The sequence below is a fragment of the Archocentrus centrarchus genome, unplaced genomic scaffold (assembly GCF_007364275.1).
Source record: "Archocentrus centrarchus isolate MPI-CPG fArcCen1 unplaced genomic scaffold, fArcCen1 scaffold_36_ctg1, whole genome shotgun sequence".
Taxonomy (NCBI): Eukaryota; Metazoa; Chordata; class Actinopteri; order Cichliformes; family Cichlidae; genus Archocentrus; species Archocentrus centrarchus.
In genome coordinates, this window is record NW_022060263.1 from 2742504 (window position 1) to 2759004 (window position 16501).

The 16501-nt window shown below is 45.6% G+C and overlaps 1 protein-coding gene across 1 annotated transcript; it reads right to left on the minus strand.

The window, feature by feature from the left end:
• Positions 1-275: 275 nt before the first annotated feature.
• ndufv3 (NADH:ubiquinone oxidoreductase subunit V3) lies at positions 276-11288 on the minus strand. The gene is made up of 4 exons (XM_030724487.1): positions 10689-11288; positions 8666-8777; positions 5013-5972; positions 276-561 (listed from the first exon to the last, which is right to left on the minus strand). The coding sequence occupies exons 1-4, from the start codon at positions 10731-10733 to the stop codon at positions 392-394; spliced, it is 1287 nt and encodes a 428-aa protein (XP_030580347.1). The 5' UTR covers positions 10734-11288; the 3' UTR covers positions 276-391.
• Between the last annotated feature and the right edge of the window lie 5213 nt (positions 11289-16501).

Genomic DNA, 16501 nt, shown 5'->3' on the forward strand with positions numbered 1-16501 from the left:
CACATCTTCTAATCGTCAACACATAACAGACTGCTGACTGCTTGCAGTGTAACCTGGGTAATTAGGACATTATGTGCAAGCCTGCTGAGTCAAAATTGTAATCATTAAAATAGAAACACAGATAAACCACTTGCACACTCAGCGCTATTCAAATAACGCCCCCGAGGCAGAGACACACGATAAAAGAACTGTTTGATCTTTCCTATTTCTCCATACACCCATTGCTTTATATAAGACAAAACAACCACGCCAGGCAAAAGCAGACCTCAATTCTCATGTGTGCACTTTAATGATAGAACATTTTAACAGAAGCAGAGGGACGATGGCACACAGTGTTACACTGCCATCACTAGCATCGCTGAGCAGTAATCTGCAGCCGGGTCAGCTCTTCTTAGTGTCTGGGTGACAGCTTGCCAGAGGAGGGCTGAGGGAGGCGAAACTTGGCCATCTCTACATCCAGGTCTGCAAATGTGTAGGGGGTGTAGCTGTGGTGCTGGCAGTTTTTGTAAGTGCTGTTATCAAAGAGTTCTTCAGGCTCTGGAGGTGCTGCTGCCACAGCCTCTGCAGGAAGGAAAAGAAAGCTATAAGAAAGCTTGTAAAGGGTGAGCATCACAAAATGTGCCGTATGAGAAGAGACAGAAAAGAAGGTTAGCTAAACACAGTACTGGGTTTGTCCCTGGTTTTAAGGAGGCCTTCATCACTGCACTTCTCACAAGGTCTAAGAATGAGAACAAACATCCAGTTTTGTAACTACTGTTTGAGGGACTGTTGTCACTCATGGTAACAAAGGGGGGGGGGGGGGGGGGGGGGGGCATTTCTGCTATGGCAGCCACCCCCAACAGAGTGGAGACGCTGGTGTGAAAAGCCCCAAGGATCATATTTGTGAGGAAAACAAAGGTGAAGATCAACATGTGCAGACAGTCAAACAGCCCATAGTAGAAGAGTGATTCTGCAGCAGCACCAGTGACATGGAAAACAAGTTAAAGCTCTGAAGGTTAAACGATACATGAACACACTTCTGTCAGTCTGCCGGCAGGCCTCCACAGGAAAGGTGTAAACTGAAAAAAACGGACCACCGTCACAGAGAAACGTTTGTTTTTATTTATCCACCCTTACCCAATAGGATTCCAGATAAAGAACACGTTTCCAGGATTTCAAAAAAGAGAAATAAGTGTTGAAATGAATGGAGGAGTGGGGGCAGGGCGGAGACCTCAGGAATACCCAGTTGGTCGGGGAAGTGTGGGACACAGAGGTATTACCACCAATTTGTGCTTCAGCAGGAAATCTACGTCTTAACCGGAAACCCCTCTGAATCCTACGCCGCAACCTTCGACGTAACTCCACGAAGTCCCAAGAACTCCAACTACACAACTGGGACACGACAGTTTTTATCCCACAGCAATAACCAAACTAAATGCAATTTCAAACAACCCACAAAATCGACATGTAAGATGTGTGTGAGAATGTTAGTTATTTATTTCTTATGTTGTGCACAAATGATTAGTTACTATAGCTATTATTTTATTTATTTATTTTAGGCACCGACTGATGGCATACCCATAATGCACTTGTCTGCAACGACGCCGGCCACTTACACAGGGCTCTACAAGGATCCAGTCTAAATCAGGCCTGACGTGTGCTACTGTCCGTTTGCCCCGGAGCTGGGAGCGTCCCTCCAGCAGGGCCGCTCTGATTTCCCAATCTCAAGGTCCAATTTGAGGGGAGCAATCCAGTTGAAAATTCCAACTGGGAACTTGGAAATTCTGATTTCCAACTTCAAATGGAGCACACCAAACAGCTCTGTAGTTGGATCATCTGACTGTCCAAAAACTACAAGGCACACTTTGATGAAACGTGATGGAGACGTGTCAAAAAAGCCTTACAGGACTCCCAGATTCTGCTCACCCAGCTGCTGTCAGGAACAGGACCTCACTGATTCACACTATTCACCATTTGCACTCTAACACTGCTGAGAGAAGCAACAGCAGTACCTGGAACAATCACTTGTAACCCGTGTTTCATATACACAAAGATATTAACAGACACTGAGATTAGAAAACAGCTGTGAGAGATTCTGAGGGAAGATGGAGACGGAGCCGCGGTCAGCCAGAAGGATGAAAAACATTCAGGGGTGACTTCCTGGGTCAGAGAGGGAAGGAAGCAGAAACAGGAGCAGGATTAGTGTAGAAGCAATGTTCCTCTGATGATACACCGCTAATCAGACAGCCGTGACTTTGGTTTGAGAGCAAGCCAAGGTAAAGGTAAAGCTCCAGAAATAGCAGAATGTGCAGAAGAAAAATGATAGAGAGACAAGCCTGCGAGCATCGATCCACAGCACGTGCAGGAGAGAACAACTTCATTTCAAAGTCGCGACTTTAAAAGGATTCTAACATGAATAAGAGGGGTAGCTTCATTATTTAAAATATTCTTCTTCATAATGTAAAAACCTTTAATGAACAGTAACCACACAGCATTTACCAATGAATCAGCCTTAATCAGCCTTCTTATGGTGCTGTTCTACTCTGGCTGCGCACTCAAAGCACTTTACACGTTTGCATTCACCCATTCATAGCGCTTTGTAACATTCATACTCTGATGGCTGCATCGGAGAGCAACTTGGGGTTCAGTATGTGGCATGCAGACTGGAGCAGCCAGGAATTGAACCACCAACCTTCTGATCAGTGGAGGACCTGCTCTACCTCCTGTCACTGCAGTCACATTTGGGCCAGTTCTCCGCTGCCCACAGACACTATTGCTGTGTTTCCATTAGCACCCACTCAGCGCGGGTCGGCACGATTCACCACGGTCACGTTGTGTTTCCATTGCAATTGAGGACCACCTCCGTGTGGGTGGAGTCAATATAGCAGTGCGGGCAGTAGTTTGTATGTGACTCAAAACACAACAATGGATGAGACAGAGGCAAGCTAACATAGCTAATGCTAGTTTAATATCATCATCATGCATAAGTCCCCCAGGGGTGAGCGATATTGACAAAAAATAATATCTCAACATTTTCTGTAATTTTTTTGATAACAATAATAAACAATATTTTGCATTATTTAAAAATGTGTTCATAAAAGAAGTGCAAGCTGGTAAAACAAGACTTAAATCAGTGTTTTTGAGACATTAACTTATTTTTATTTTAACTTTTATTTAACCAGGAAAAACACAGTGAGATTAAAACCTCTTTTTTTGTCCTGGGCATCAGGACAAATGTAAATAGAAAAACTTTGGTAAGTTTTTCAAAAGCAATCGCTCCATATGGAAGACTTGACAGAATGGAAAAAGAGGCTGTCCAGGGGGATTCCCCCTACATTATAGCCAAATAAATCACAGAGAGCACACACCTTCATCTGATCAGAAACCCACCCCAAACACGTGAGCTCCGAGAACGGTGCTAGGTTATGACGCAGCGATTGTAACATACCTGCTTTATCTTAAAGGATATTAAAATCCATCCATTATCTTCCTCTTTATCCCGCTGGTCAGGGTCACAGGGGCGGGGGGCTAAAGTTTGCTGAGTGTGTGTTTTGCCCGACACCTTAGCTGATTTAATTTTGTCTTGGACAGCGAGTTCCTGAAACTTTTCATATTCCTCATACTTGCTGATGGAACAGGTTAGTTGTCAAGCTGTCTGCTTTCTTACAAAGTGCAAACTGCAAACCACCTCCTCGCCTAGGAATTAAGGCGGTAGACTGCGAGGCTGGCGATGTCTGAATTTCCTCCCCTGGTGCCGTGTGTTCACTCATTTCCAGCTTTAGGTGTGTTGTTCAGGCGGCTATGCCAGTGCACAGGATGGACACTCTCACGCAGCAGCCTATACTGAAGCATAAAGTAGTGAACGCGCAGAGCCGAGGGTTTGATTGTTGTTTTTTTCCTCATTAGCATACTCAATAACGTCAGCTCGCACATCGTTAACACGGCAATTAAAGTAAATAGATGAAGGTTATCATTGTTAAGTATTATAATATGTATGCTGTGTGAGCATTTCAGATGGCTCTCATGTTGAAAAACTACTGCTTCAAACTGTCGGTCTGAGCATTCAGCCGGTGCTTTGCGGGCCTCCAGTTTCTTGCTGTCGGGTTTTAAAAATGGCGCAGTTGATTCTGGGAAAGGAGTCGCTCTCCTGACTCTGCTAGTGACGACACTCCCTGGCCAATCAGTGACATGCTGTTCTTCCGCATCACATTTTCGGATTGCCTTGGATTGCTTGGAACCCCGGCTGAGTGGGTACTAAAAAAGTACCTGGTACTAATGGAAATGCCTACAAACCGCGCTGAGTCGAGCCGCGCTGAGTAGGTACTAATGGAAACGTGTCATATGTTCCTCAGATGATGAGTTCTTGTAATGACTAGCTTTGACCAAAGTCTCCATTCATCCTGAGTCTCACATGGATGAGCAGAACTTTAAGGAGACCTGAGTCAGACACTAAGAACAACAACTTGCTCAGAGTCACCCTTTCAGTCTTTACCTGAACATCAGTGTTAACCATCAACCTGCTAAATGACACTTTCATCGGGTTTGTCAGATAATTAAAATTAGCACCAGTAACTTTGACGTATCCCAAAATATTTGCAAATATTATCTCTAAATTTAATCATCTCCAAATTATGAACGACTTCAAATCCATCCCCCTTATTTATGTTAGGATCAATTATAGCTGGCATAATTAGTGACTGAGTTTTAGGAAAATTCAAGCTGTTCTCTACTTTTTATTCTTTTTATTTATATAGCAGCAGTCGCCTCAAGGTTTGTGGAACTAACAAAGTGGACTCAATGGGAGATGATACAGCAACTGAAGAGAAGCAAAAAGGAGCCATTAAAAAGAAAACATTTAAAATACGTGAGTGCAGCAGCTGCTACATGTGAGGGGAGCTGCCAGCTGGTTAACAGATCACCAGCACACAGGATGTGTTTAGAGACACAGAGAAAACCACCTGTGGGGGCTTAAAGAGCCATAAATCAAACAGAGGGAGATACAGATTTGGGGGCTCGGGTGGTGTAGTGTGTACCCTCAGAGTGTTCAGGTGTGGCCTCTGCCTGCAGCTCCTCTCCTGCAGCTTCTGTCACAACAGGATCAGGGTCCACCAGCTCCTCGGTGCTCCCTGCATGGGCAGAAGCTACTTCAGCAGGGGGAACATCTTCTGTGGGGGGGTTTGCAGAGGCAGCTCCAGCTTCTGCAGGCTCAACTCCAGTTGCAGTGGCAGCTGCAGCAGAGGCAGGCTGGGTTTCTCCTGAGGTTAGAGCCTCACCATCACCTTCAGCTGGAGCCTCTACCTGAGCATCAGCAGGAAATGGAGCATCTTTTATCACTTCTGGAGGATCTTTGGCTGAAACATCAGAGCCGGTCACCTTTCTAGTGTTTTCTGCAGCGGTGCACAATTCAGGGGCTGGGTTCACTAACTTCTCCAAACCAACACTGGGTGCCTTCACAGTAGCTTGAGCTGCTTTTGAGGGTGCTGCTGTCTCTGCACCAGATGTGAGAGGAGCTCCAGATTCATTCTGACCCTCATTAGTGCCTTCCTTCACTTCTGTGACTGTAACCTTCTGGGGTTCTGCTGCAGGTGCAGAGCTCCTGGTTCTAGTCTTCGGCTCTGACTTCTCATCCTCAGAGTCAGAGTCTGAATCAGAATCAGATTCGCTAGATGATGATGAGGATGAAGAGGACGACAAGCCACGGGCGGCTGCATCACCACGCTCAGAGGATGCTGCAGCTGGAATGTCTTTTGGTGCTGAGAGTTTACTGTGCGCCTCAAATGGGATTTCGTGAGCTGGAGAAGGTGAAGCAACTATAGGTGGAACTGCACCACCGACAGCCCGGGAAACATCTGGGTCAGTAACTGGATTTGGCACGGCAGCTGCTGGTTCTCTGGCAGATTGTGCTGGGAAAAGTCCAGACCCTGAAAGTCTAACTGGGAAGGCAACTGCTGTCTTGTAGGCTAACAGGGCTGCTCTCTCATCTGGAGTCTCTGCTGCTGAGGAAAATGGTACATGAGCAGTTACATTCATTTAGCTTTGCAGGCGAGCATTCGGTACCCTTTTAGATACTTTTTAAATACCACTTAACTTTCAATGTACAGTCCCAATTCCAAAAAAGTTGGAATTTTGTAAAATGTAAATAAAATCCAGATCATAAACCCATACTTTATTCATATCAGAACATAGAAAACACTTCAAATGTTTAAACTGAGACATTTTATGATGTCATGAAAAATATTAGCTCACTGGGGCAACTTTTATCAGGGCTAACAACAGGCTGGGAAAGTAAGTGGTACTAAAAAGAAACAGCTGGGGGAACATTTTGTAACAGGTCAGTAACATGACTGCATATAAAAAAGAGCATCTTAGAGAGGCAGAGGTTCACCAAGCTGCAGAAACTGCCTCTAAAAGACTGAACATCTCTTCACCTGCAGTACGTGATATCATCAAGAGTCTGAAAATCTCTGTACTCAGGCCCTCAACCAGCACTGCACTAAAACAGGTACGAGAGGCAGCACCCGGCTATATATAAGCTAACACATTATATTATATTTCTATATATGTGTGTGTGAGTACCCCAAACAGCAGAAACCTGAGCAAGAACAGGAACCATCATGGAAGGACAGGCCTCTGCACAGCATGTACCACCAGCAGACTGAAGAAGTGGCTGATATAGAGAAATCCTACCAATGGCTGGACAAAGCTGGACTGACAGACAGCACAGAGGCAGCACAGGAACAAGCTCTGAGCACAAGATCAATAGAAGCTGGGGTCTACCACACCAGGCAGGACCCCAGGTGCAGGCTGTGCAGAGATGCTCCTGAGACAATCCAGCACATAACAGCAGGGTGCAAGATGCTAACAGGCAGGGCATACATGGAACGCCATAACCAAGAGGCCGGCAGAGTATACAGGGACATCTGTGCTGAGTATGACCTGGAAGTCCCGAGGTCAAAATGAGACACGGCCCCAAGTTTGGTTGAGAACAACAGAGCTAAGATCCTGTGGGACTTCCAGATACAGACAAACTTGTGATGGCTAACTGCCTTAAGCACCTTGAAGTGACTGTTCTGATTTGGTGCTACATAAATAAAATTGAATTGAACTGAACTGAATTAACCAACCGGACATCGTAGTGGTGGACAAACAAAGGTTGTAGTGATAGACGTTGCGATACCAAGTGATGGCAACACCAAGAAGAAGGAACACAAGAAGCTCGTTAAATACCAAGGACTCAAAGAGGAGCTGGAAAGGAAACCTGACCCCAAACCGGGAGAGTGGCTCCAGCAGATTCCAGAAACAACATCTGAGATCTCTTTGCAGAAGAGCGCAGTCCTGGGAACAGCTAAGATACTGCGCAGGACCCTCAAGCTCCCAGGCCTCTGGTAGAGGACCCGAGCTTAGAGGACAAAGACCACCCACAGAGCGAGCTGGGACTTTGTTTTTTTAGTTTGAGAACAATATATGCCCGTATCCAGACCATGACTTTTTCAGGAAAGGCCTTGCATATTTTTCAAGACAATGCTAAACTGCATACTGCAGGTATTACAACAGCATGGCTTCACAGTAGAAGAGTCCATGCTAGCCTGCCTGCAGTCCAGACCTTTAATCAACTGAAAACATCTGGCACATCATGAAATTGCAAATATGACAAGGCCCAGGATTGTTTATCAGACAACTGCTACCTGGGACAGCATTCCTCTGGATCTACAGAAAGCATACGATAGGGTGCCTAGAAAGGAAGTATGGAGTGGGAGACAAGTATGTGAGGCGGAGGTAGGAGGACAGTGAGACAGTGGTGAGATGTATGGCAGGAGTAACAGATGGGTTCAAGGTCAGGGTGGGATTACATCTGGGATCAGTTGTGACCCCCTGCTTGTTGGTAACAGTGATTAACAGATGAGGACTGAAAGTCAGTAGAAGCAAGACAGAATACATGAGTGTGAATGAGAGGAAGACAAGGAGAAGGGAAGGTGGACGTGTTTAAATACCTGGGGTCAACCACCCAAAGAGAGGTGAAGAAGAGACTGCAGCAGGGTGGAGACAAGTATCAGGTGACTTATGACAAAAGGACAGCAGCAAGAGTAAAAGGGAACGTTTACAAGACGGCAGTGAGAGCTGCTGAGACAGGAGGAGGAGCTGGAGGTTGAAAAATGCTCAAGATGTTCTTTGTGAGCGAGCAGGATGGACAGGATTAGGAGTGTGTACATCAGAGAGACAGTTCAGATTAGGCTGTTTGGAGACAAGTCAGAGAGGCAAGGCTGAGCTGGCCTGGACATGTGCAGAGGAGGGACAGTGGAGGATGATGAAGATGGAGCTGCAGGCAGGAGGAAAAGAGGAAGACCTCAGAGAAGACTCATGGATGTAGTGAAGGAGGACATGCAGAGGGTTGGTGTGATAATTTATGGGTTTTTAATTCCTTCTCAGGTGAAACTCGACTGACTTCAGGACCTGTGGATTCCACAGTGAAGCAGCAGCTTCACCTCTCACAGACTTGCACTGAATTAAATGACTGGAAGAGAGCATAAGGAACATTCCCTGCACTGTGGAAAAAGGTTCATGTTAAGCTTTAAAGGCACGATAACTTTAAACTACACACATACAGAGTATTATTACAATAAACCACCACCCAGCACTACTTCAATGGCCACAGCTTCAAGCAGTTAACAGAACCTGAAGGTCTTACTCTTGCCTGCAGCCTTGGCCTTCCCCACGGGTTTCACTGGCTCCTCACGTGCAGTGCAGAGTGAAGCAGCCGGGCACCTCCTCAGGATGCCCCAGTTCTCCAGCTGGAGACGCTGCAGAAGAGAACAGACATCATGAAACAGACGCTCTGTCAGTGACCCTCTTTCTAAATGCTGTCTGAACAGAGCTGACAGGTACTAAGGTGAGAACGACGCCACACAGCAGATCACACGGGTCGCCTTTCAGCTCTTTGCTGTGTCCGTTTATGGTCGACATCTTTGTGTAGTCATTTGTATTTTTGGATACCACTGTTTTCATGGTTGCTTGGCAATTATGGTGGTGCCTCAGAGCCACTGAAGGTTAAGATAATAAAGTAAAATTCTGAGAAAAAAGCTCCAAATTTTAGTCATCAATTTATGAGAAAATCTTTTTTACAAAAAAAAGTGCAAATTTATGACAGAGAAATTGCAAATTTACAGAGTTTTAATGAAAATGAGCTTGTAGTTGTTTTCTGCCTGAATGTGCTTGGATGGGTTACTGATCCCAGTTCATATATCTGATTTGTTGACTTCAATCAGTGAAGCAATATCACTGTTAGAAATATGTTTCCTCATAAACGTGTCATTTTTTTCTCCAGGAATATTTCCAATTGTTCTGCTTTTCTATGATGTCGTTTTGCTTATCTCCATTTTGTATCTCTGCAATTATGTTCCTGTATACTCTGCCGGCCTCTTGGTTATGGTGTTCCATGTATGTCCTGCCTGTTAGCATCTTGCACCCTGCTGTTATGTGCTGGATTGTCTCAGGAGCATCTCTGCACAGCCTGCACCTGGGGTCCTGCCTGGTGTGGTAGACCCCAGCTTCTATTGATCTTGTGCTCAGAGCTTGTTCCTGTGCTGCCATGATTAGTGCCTCTGTGCTGTCTGTCAGTCCAGCTTTGTCCAGCCATTGGTAGGATTTTTCTGTATCAGCCACTTCTTCTATCTGCCGGTGGTACATGCCATGCAGAGGCCTGTCCTTCCATGATGGTTCCTGTTCTTGCTCAGGTGCCTGAGGTACTCAGCAAACACATGATCAGTTGTGGCCATCTTCCTCATATACTCATGGATCTTTGTTGTTTTGGAACACTCGGGGCAATGACCCCCAAACTGGAAAAGTGGCTCCAGCAGATTCCAGGAACCATGTCCAAGATCTGTGTCCAGAAGACATGCTGTGCAGGACCCTCAACCTCCCAGGCATGGTAGAGGACCCGAGCCCGAGCTTGGAGGACAAAGACCGCCCACAGGGAGAGTGGGGAATTTTGGAATTTTATATTATATTATATATATTATATTATATATATATATATATATATATATACACACACACACACACACACAAAACCACCGGTGGCACAATAGAGCATGAGTTAACACCAACAGTCACACTATGGTACAGTGGCTCCTGCTGCGCTGCTTTGATTGTTGGACATGACTTTGACTGACACCTGTTTTACTGCTATGTGTGGGACCATAAGTGCTGAGCAATGATGCAGCCTTTCCCCAAAAAGGAAGAACGCAGCAACTTTTGCTTTGTTGTTGGTGTTCAGTCCATGTTGGGGCCGCGTGCCTCAGCGTGTTGCACTGATTTGCGGGAATCACACGTTTAAATGTGAATGAAAGTTTTCCACTTGCTTCGTCATCTGCTCTCTTCCTGAGCAGATCATCTCCGGCTACTAAGTCCTAATCGTGGAAACCGAGTTTCGGCTATCACGGAGCCTTTGGTCTGGGTAGATCACCTCTTTACAGTAACAGAAACAAACGGCGTGTAGCTGCTGTCGCGTCGGACTCTAAATGACTGCACCGAGCAGTGTCCAGGTAAAGGTCAGTCAGCCTACTGTCGGGGTGCTGCGGTGACGCGTCAGGCCGGCAGCCTCTAACAGGGCTGCTGCTCCGCCGTGTCCCATAGGACGTGTTGTATCTGTGCAAGCATGACAATGAAACGCTACAAAACCAACTCCTGACAGCCGCTACAGGTCTTATTACCTTCAGAGATCCCAGTCGCCCTAACCGAAACAAGGAAGTCGCCATTTCGTGTTCCGAATATGATACTCCGGTCGGAAACAGGGTGGTGGTAAATACAGTTCCACAATGAAATCGACGGAACCTAGTTTAAAAAATGTCTGACCGCACAGGATTTCAAAGCAAACTGATCTGAAGGCCCTTCATTTGACTATCTGACGGATTTGGCCTGTGTCAGACATTTGGAGGGTTCTCCTCAGAAAAATAAGCGAGACGTCGGAAGTCTTCTTTCGCCCGCTCCCTACAGGGGGCGCCACACCGGATCAGCTGCCTCCAGCTCACCCTATCCCCGCATCCTCATCTGTGACGCCAACCGTCTGCATGTCCTCTATCACCGCATCCATAAAGCTTCTCTGAGGTCTTCCTGTTTTCCTCCTGCCTGGCAGCTCCATCTTCATCATCCTTTGGCCCTCCTCTGCACATGTCCAACGCGTCTCAGCCTGAGCTGTGCCTCTAATCTGGTCACTCCCAGTGAAAGTTTTAACACCTTCAGCTCAGCTAAACTTTCCCTTCACTGCTGTCTTACTGTAACAAAGCACCCCTGACACTCCGCCCTGCCTGCACTCTGCTTCACCCCTCTTGTGCACCGTTGTTTGACCGCAGGTAAACCCATCTACCTTCAGTACCTCTGCTCCTTGTCTCCCTCTCACTCACACACTATTCTGGCAGCAAACGAGGCTTCAGAAGGAGAACCTGTTTGTGGTGAGCACCCGTACATCAAACAAGTCGGTGATAAATGACTTCCGGTCATCATTCGTGCATGTGGGACTCATCGAGGCGCTGCGCTGTGATGCATGCAGAGTCAGCTAGCGCAAAAGTCGCTAGAAGTCTCTAAGTATGTACACAAAACACAGTCAGAGGATTTCATGTTTCCGGGCTATCTCCAAAAATCGCCGAAGTCACCGTAAAAATGCTAAATCTGCCGCTAGTCGCTCTTTGGGGGGGAAAAAAAGGGGGGGGGGGGGGTCTGAAAAGTCGATAAATCTAGCGACAAAGTCGCTATGGTGACAACGCTGATTTGATATTTAAGTCTAATATCCCTACAGCATATATTCTTTCTCACACTTGCATCAAACTGTAGTATGAATCTTAAAAATAAAAGTCATCCAGACATGAAGTAGTTTCATGTGCTTTATTATGGCGCAGTGTTTCATTGCAGCACTTCCTGTTCTACTGCAGCAGGTGCAGGAGCTTTAATGATACCAGAGGCAGCCATGTTACATAAAAAAACCAAAAACAAAGCATAAAGATTTTCTTTGATTCCAGCTATGCTGCCAAGTAGCTACAGCTAAGATAACATTTAATGTGTGTAAGGGCCCTATTATACCTGCCATGTGGGCCTGACAAACAGCACAGTACGACAAAGTTGACCTCAAGCAATACGTTGTTTCTTCATGGCCTCAGCTCCTTGTTCCTACTTCCAGTCTGGAAAGCACAAAAATTTAATGTCATTCAGGTCATTTGTATGAGTGTACACTATCCTGCCAACAGTATCCACTCACCATCCAGATCATTGAGTTCAGGTGTTCCAGTCACTTCCACAGATGTATAAACCAGCACCTCGGCATGCAGACTGCTTCTGCAAACATCAGTGAAAGAATGGGTCGCTGTCAGGAGCTCAGTGAACTCCAGCGTGGTACCGTGATAGGATGATACCTGTGCAACAAGTCCAGTCACTGCTAAATATTCCACAGTCAGCTGTTAGTGGGATTATAACAAAGTGGAAGCGATTGGGAACAACAGCAGCTCAGCCATGAAGTGGTAGGCTACGTAAAATCACAGAGTGGGGTCAGTGGATGCTGAGGGTCATAGTGCACAGGGGTCACCAACTTCCTGCAGAGTCAGTCACTGCAGACCTCCAACCTTCATGTGGCCTTCAGATCAGCTCAAGAACAGTGTGTAGAGAGCTTCATGGGATGGGTTTCCATGGCAGCTGCATCCAAGCCTTACATCTCCAAGCTCAATGCTGATCGGAAGGTCGGCGGATTGATTCCTGGCTACTCCAGGCTGCATGCCAATGTATCCTTGGGCAAGATACTTAACCCCAAGTTGCTCTCCGACGCAAGCGTTGGAGTGTGAATGTGTGTGAATGTTAGATAATAAAGCACTTAGTTAATCATGGAAGTGCTTGTATGAATGGGGTAAATGTGAAGGTGTTTTATAAGCACTTTGAGTGCTCAGACAGAGTAGAAAAGCACTATATAAGAACTAGTCCATTTACCACATTAACTAAAGTAACTGCAGAACGATTTTGTTTTCAGAAACATGATCAGAAGGATGAAGAGTCAGTGACCAATTACTTAGTCGCTATAAGACAACTGTCACAGAATTGTGAATATGGAGAACACTTAAATGAAGCCTTGAGACATTATGTAATTAGTGGACTGACCTCTGAGTCAATCCAATGAAAGCTGTTGACAGAGAACAAGCTAACATTTGCCTGTGCATGTGAGATAGCATTAGTGATGGAAATGGTGTCGAAAAATTCCTTTGAAATCTTGGGAAAATCACAGCCTGCAGCAGTAAACCAAGTCTGAAGAGCAAAATTCACCAAAAAAGGAAAAAGACAGTTTAGAAATGCAAACGAGAGTCCAAACCAGAGAACAGAAGGAAAAGTGGGCAATGATCAGAAAATGTTATTGTTGTGAGGAATGGAAAAACTCCCCCCAAGAGAATCGAGGAATGTGGACATATTTCCAGAACAGGCGGAAATAAACAAAGAGCCGAGGCCCAATATGTGGGAACGGAGGTCAGACAGCAGGAAGAGAAGATGCCTCCTCAGGAGTCTGTTCTGTGTATATGGCATCCATCAGGGATGGAGGCATTAAAGTAAATGTGAAAGTGAGTGATGAGGACTTCAGCATGCAGTTTGATACCAGTGCAGCAGTGTCACTCACACCAAAGCAAAAAGTCAAGCATCAGATTGAAGGCGCTCTCTGGAGAGACCATCCTGCTGCTTCTCTCTGTAATGGCACCAACACTGCCTCTCATGACAGTGAGAGGCAATAGGCCTGCACTTATGGGACGAAACTGGCTAAAGAAATGTAAGGTGGACTGGAAAAGCACTTTCACGGTTCAAAAAGAAACAGAACACAGTGACTCAGAGTTACAAGGCCTACAGCGCCACTCAGTGGTGTTTTCTGAGAACGTCAGTGCCATAGAGGACTTAGACAAATGTGCAGTGATGTACAGTCCATATTTCCCAAAGCTGTGAGAAATGCTGTGGAAAAAGAGCTGTGATGTGACTATGCGGCCCCAGTTCTGGGGCTGACAAATCCATTTGTAATTGCAGGGAATCCAAAGTGTTTGTGACCTACCGCGTCTCAGAAGGAAATCGGTGACATACTGTCCATGTTTATCAAATACTGGAGAAGAGGAGAACTTCAGAAACTGGAGCCTTACACAGGATAAAGACTCACCACCAGCACCTGACCCACACATGACAGACAGGAGCTTCTGTCTGACAGGTCCAGCAGTGCAAGGCTACACCTCCTCTGCCCTGCAGTGCCCACACAGCTGCTGTACCACTACAGGTGCAGCCACAGATATCCTGAGAGGCTCAGCAGGGCTCCAAAGACACTCGACCTCTAATGAGTTTAAATGAATTCAAAAGAAAAACCTGTAAAATCAAAGAACGCTCTTACTGTGTGGCAGACATTTTAACTTGAGTCCATGTTTTGTTTTTGTTTTTTTTAGAGGGGTCTTAAAGGGAAGAATGTAAAAGACTTTTTTTCAGGCAATAATGTGATTGGTTCTTTGTGCATCATGTGACAGTTGCCTAACTGTTTTAGAGAGTGTGAGTTCCTGAAGTGGGAGGCTTGGGCTCTGTGTATCTGTTTGACCTAATCAGTAAATGTTATACTGACTGTGCAAACCACCATGGTGAGTGCCTAATTAATAAGGACACACATCAATCAAGACTGCTAATAAAGAACTCTCAGCTGAGAAAGATTTCAGAAGGCACAATCTGGCTCTCACAAATCAGTCCTGATTCAGTCAATCCTTATACCACAAACACTCAGTGAAACCAACGGCTGGTTCTTTGTTGGGGGAAGTGTCTGCCGGCTGGAGGAGCCACACATGTGAACAACATGGCACATAAGCCAGCCGAGCTTCCAGAATTCCTGAGGTGCACACAGGAAGCAGCACAGTGTCTGTCATCTAGTCACAGGGACATGGTAACAAAACTAACACACGGTCACCTGTTTGGAAGGTCCAGACTGTACTTATCCTAAAGGAATTTTTCTTACATAATGGTGCACGGTGTGGCCAAAAACTCAGTGAGCTGGACTGAACCCCAAAGATTCCTGACAAACAGCCCCTCATCACACTGATGGTTCGACTCAATGCAGAACTTGCAAAGCATGTTTTCCAGAGTTTGGGGTGGCTGTAGCTGTAGGAGGTAGGTCATCTACTAATTGGAAGGTTGGTGGTTTGATTCCTGGCTGCTCTGGTCTGCAGTATGAATGTTAGAGAGAAAACACTTGGGTGTAGAAAAAAGAAGTGCTGGTTTAAAAGAGTGAATGAGGCACTCTGAGTGCTCCAGTAGAGAAGTGCTGTGTAAGAACAAGTCCATTTACCTTTCTAATGATCACTTCACTTCTCTGTGTGATAAGTGATGGAGGTGCTTGACACAAAGTTTGTGCCCTGATCTGTTTGGATGAGTTTTGGAAGCCTGAAGGTTGAAAAGAACAAAAACACAGGTTTGTAACGAGCACAGGGGGCCGGCCTCGGGATGATGAGGAGCAGTACGCATCATGGTGACAATGTGTCGGTTTCCCAATTCTGCTTTTGGAGGAGGACCGACACGCTCAACAACAACATGCTTGAACGGGTCTTCAAAAACTGGGATGGCTTTAGTGACAGGAATCACCTGATTTGGTTGACCTGTAATTTGACCTGTATGACACTACACCTGAGTTTACATGCCTGCGCACACATCACAGCACACACAGCAAACACACACTCATGTCTGTTGGTGGTTTTTCAACTGCCGTGGGCAGCAGAAAAAATTTACTGCCAGCCAAAGAATTTCAAGGATAATGTCAGTTCCTGCAACTGGCAACTGAGGACATGCAGAAAATTTAATTTGCCTGACACAAACCAGGAGAACTGAACAAACTGCACATTTTTAAAAAATACTTTATTTATAATTTCTCAGAATTAAACAATTAAAGCAGATGAAAAACAATGAACAGTCAAAACAGTCTGTCAGCCCGCGAGTGTGCTGATAGACGAGGATAAAACGGTGCGTCGGTCCAAAGTGGGCAATTAAGCACGAGACAGAGACGTAAGGGACAACAGGCAGTTCAGGCAACAGTGTGGTTCAGACAGTGCACCATAAAAAAACTGATCCAAATGGTCAGAATAATCCTTTAGGCCCATTACTTTGTATATATCTACTGAAAGGAGCCCACACATCAGGGAACTTATGCTGAGTGTCTGAATCTCTTCAAGATAAATACAGGAGACCATATCATTAAGACATGTTTGAAACAAGGGGGGGTAGAGGATTTCCAGTCCCTCAGAATAACCTGCTTTGAGACCACCAACCCAAATATGAGAGCCTGCTGGAGACACAAGGGAAGAGTAAGAGAAAAATTAGAGCAAGCCAGAATAATCAAATGGTTGTCAGGAATGAGGTGTCTGCCTTAAACGTCACTGTAAAATTGGAATATCTTGCAGCAGAAGTCCATAAGTTTAGGGCAGGAGCAGAAAAGGTGGCCCAGAGTCCCATCATCTGATTTACATTTGTCACATATTGGAGTGACGTGGAA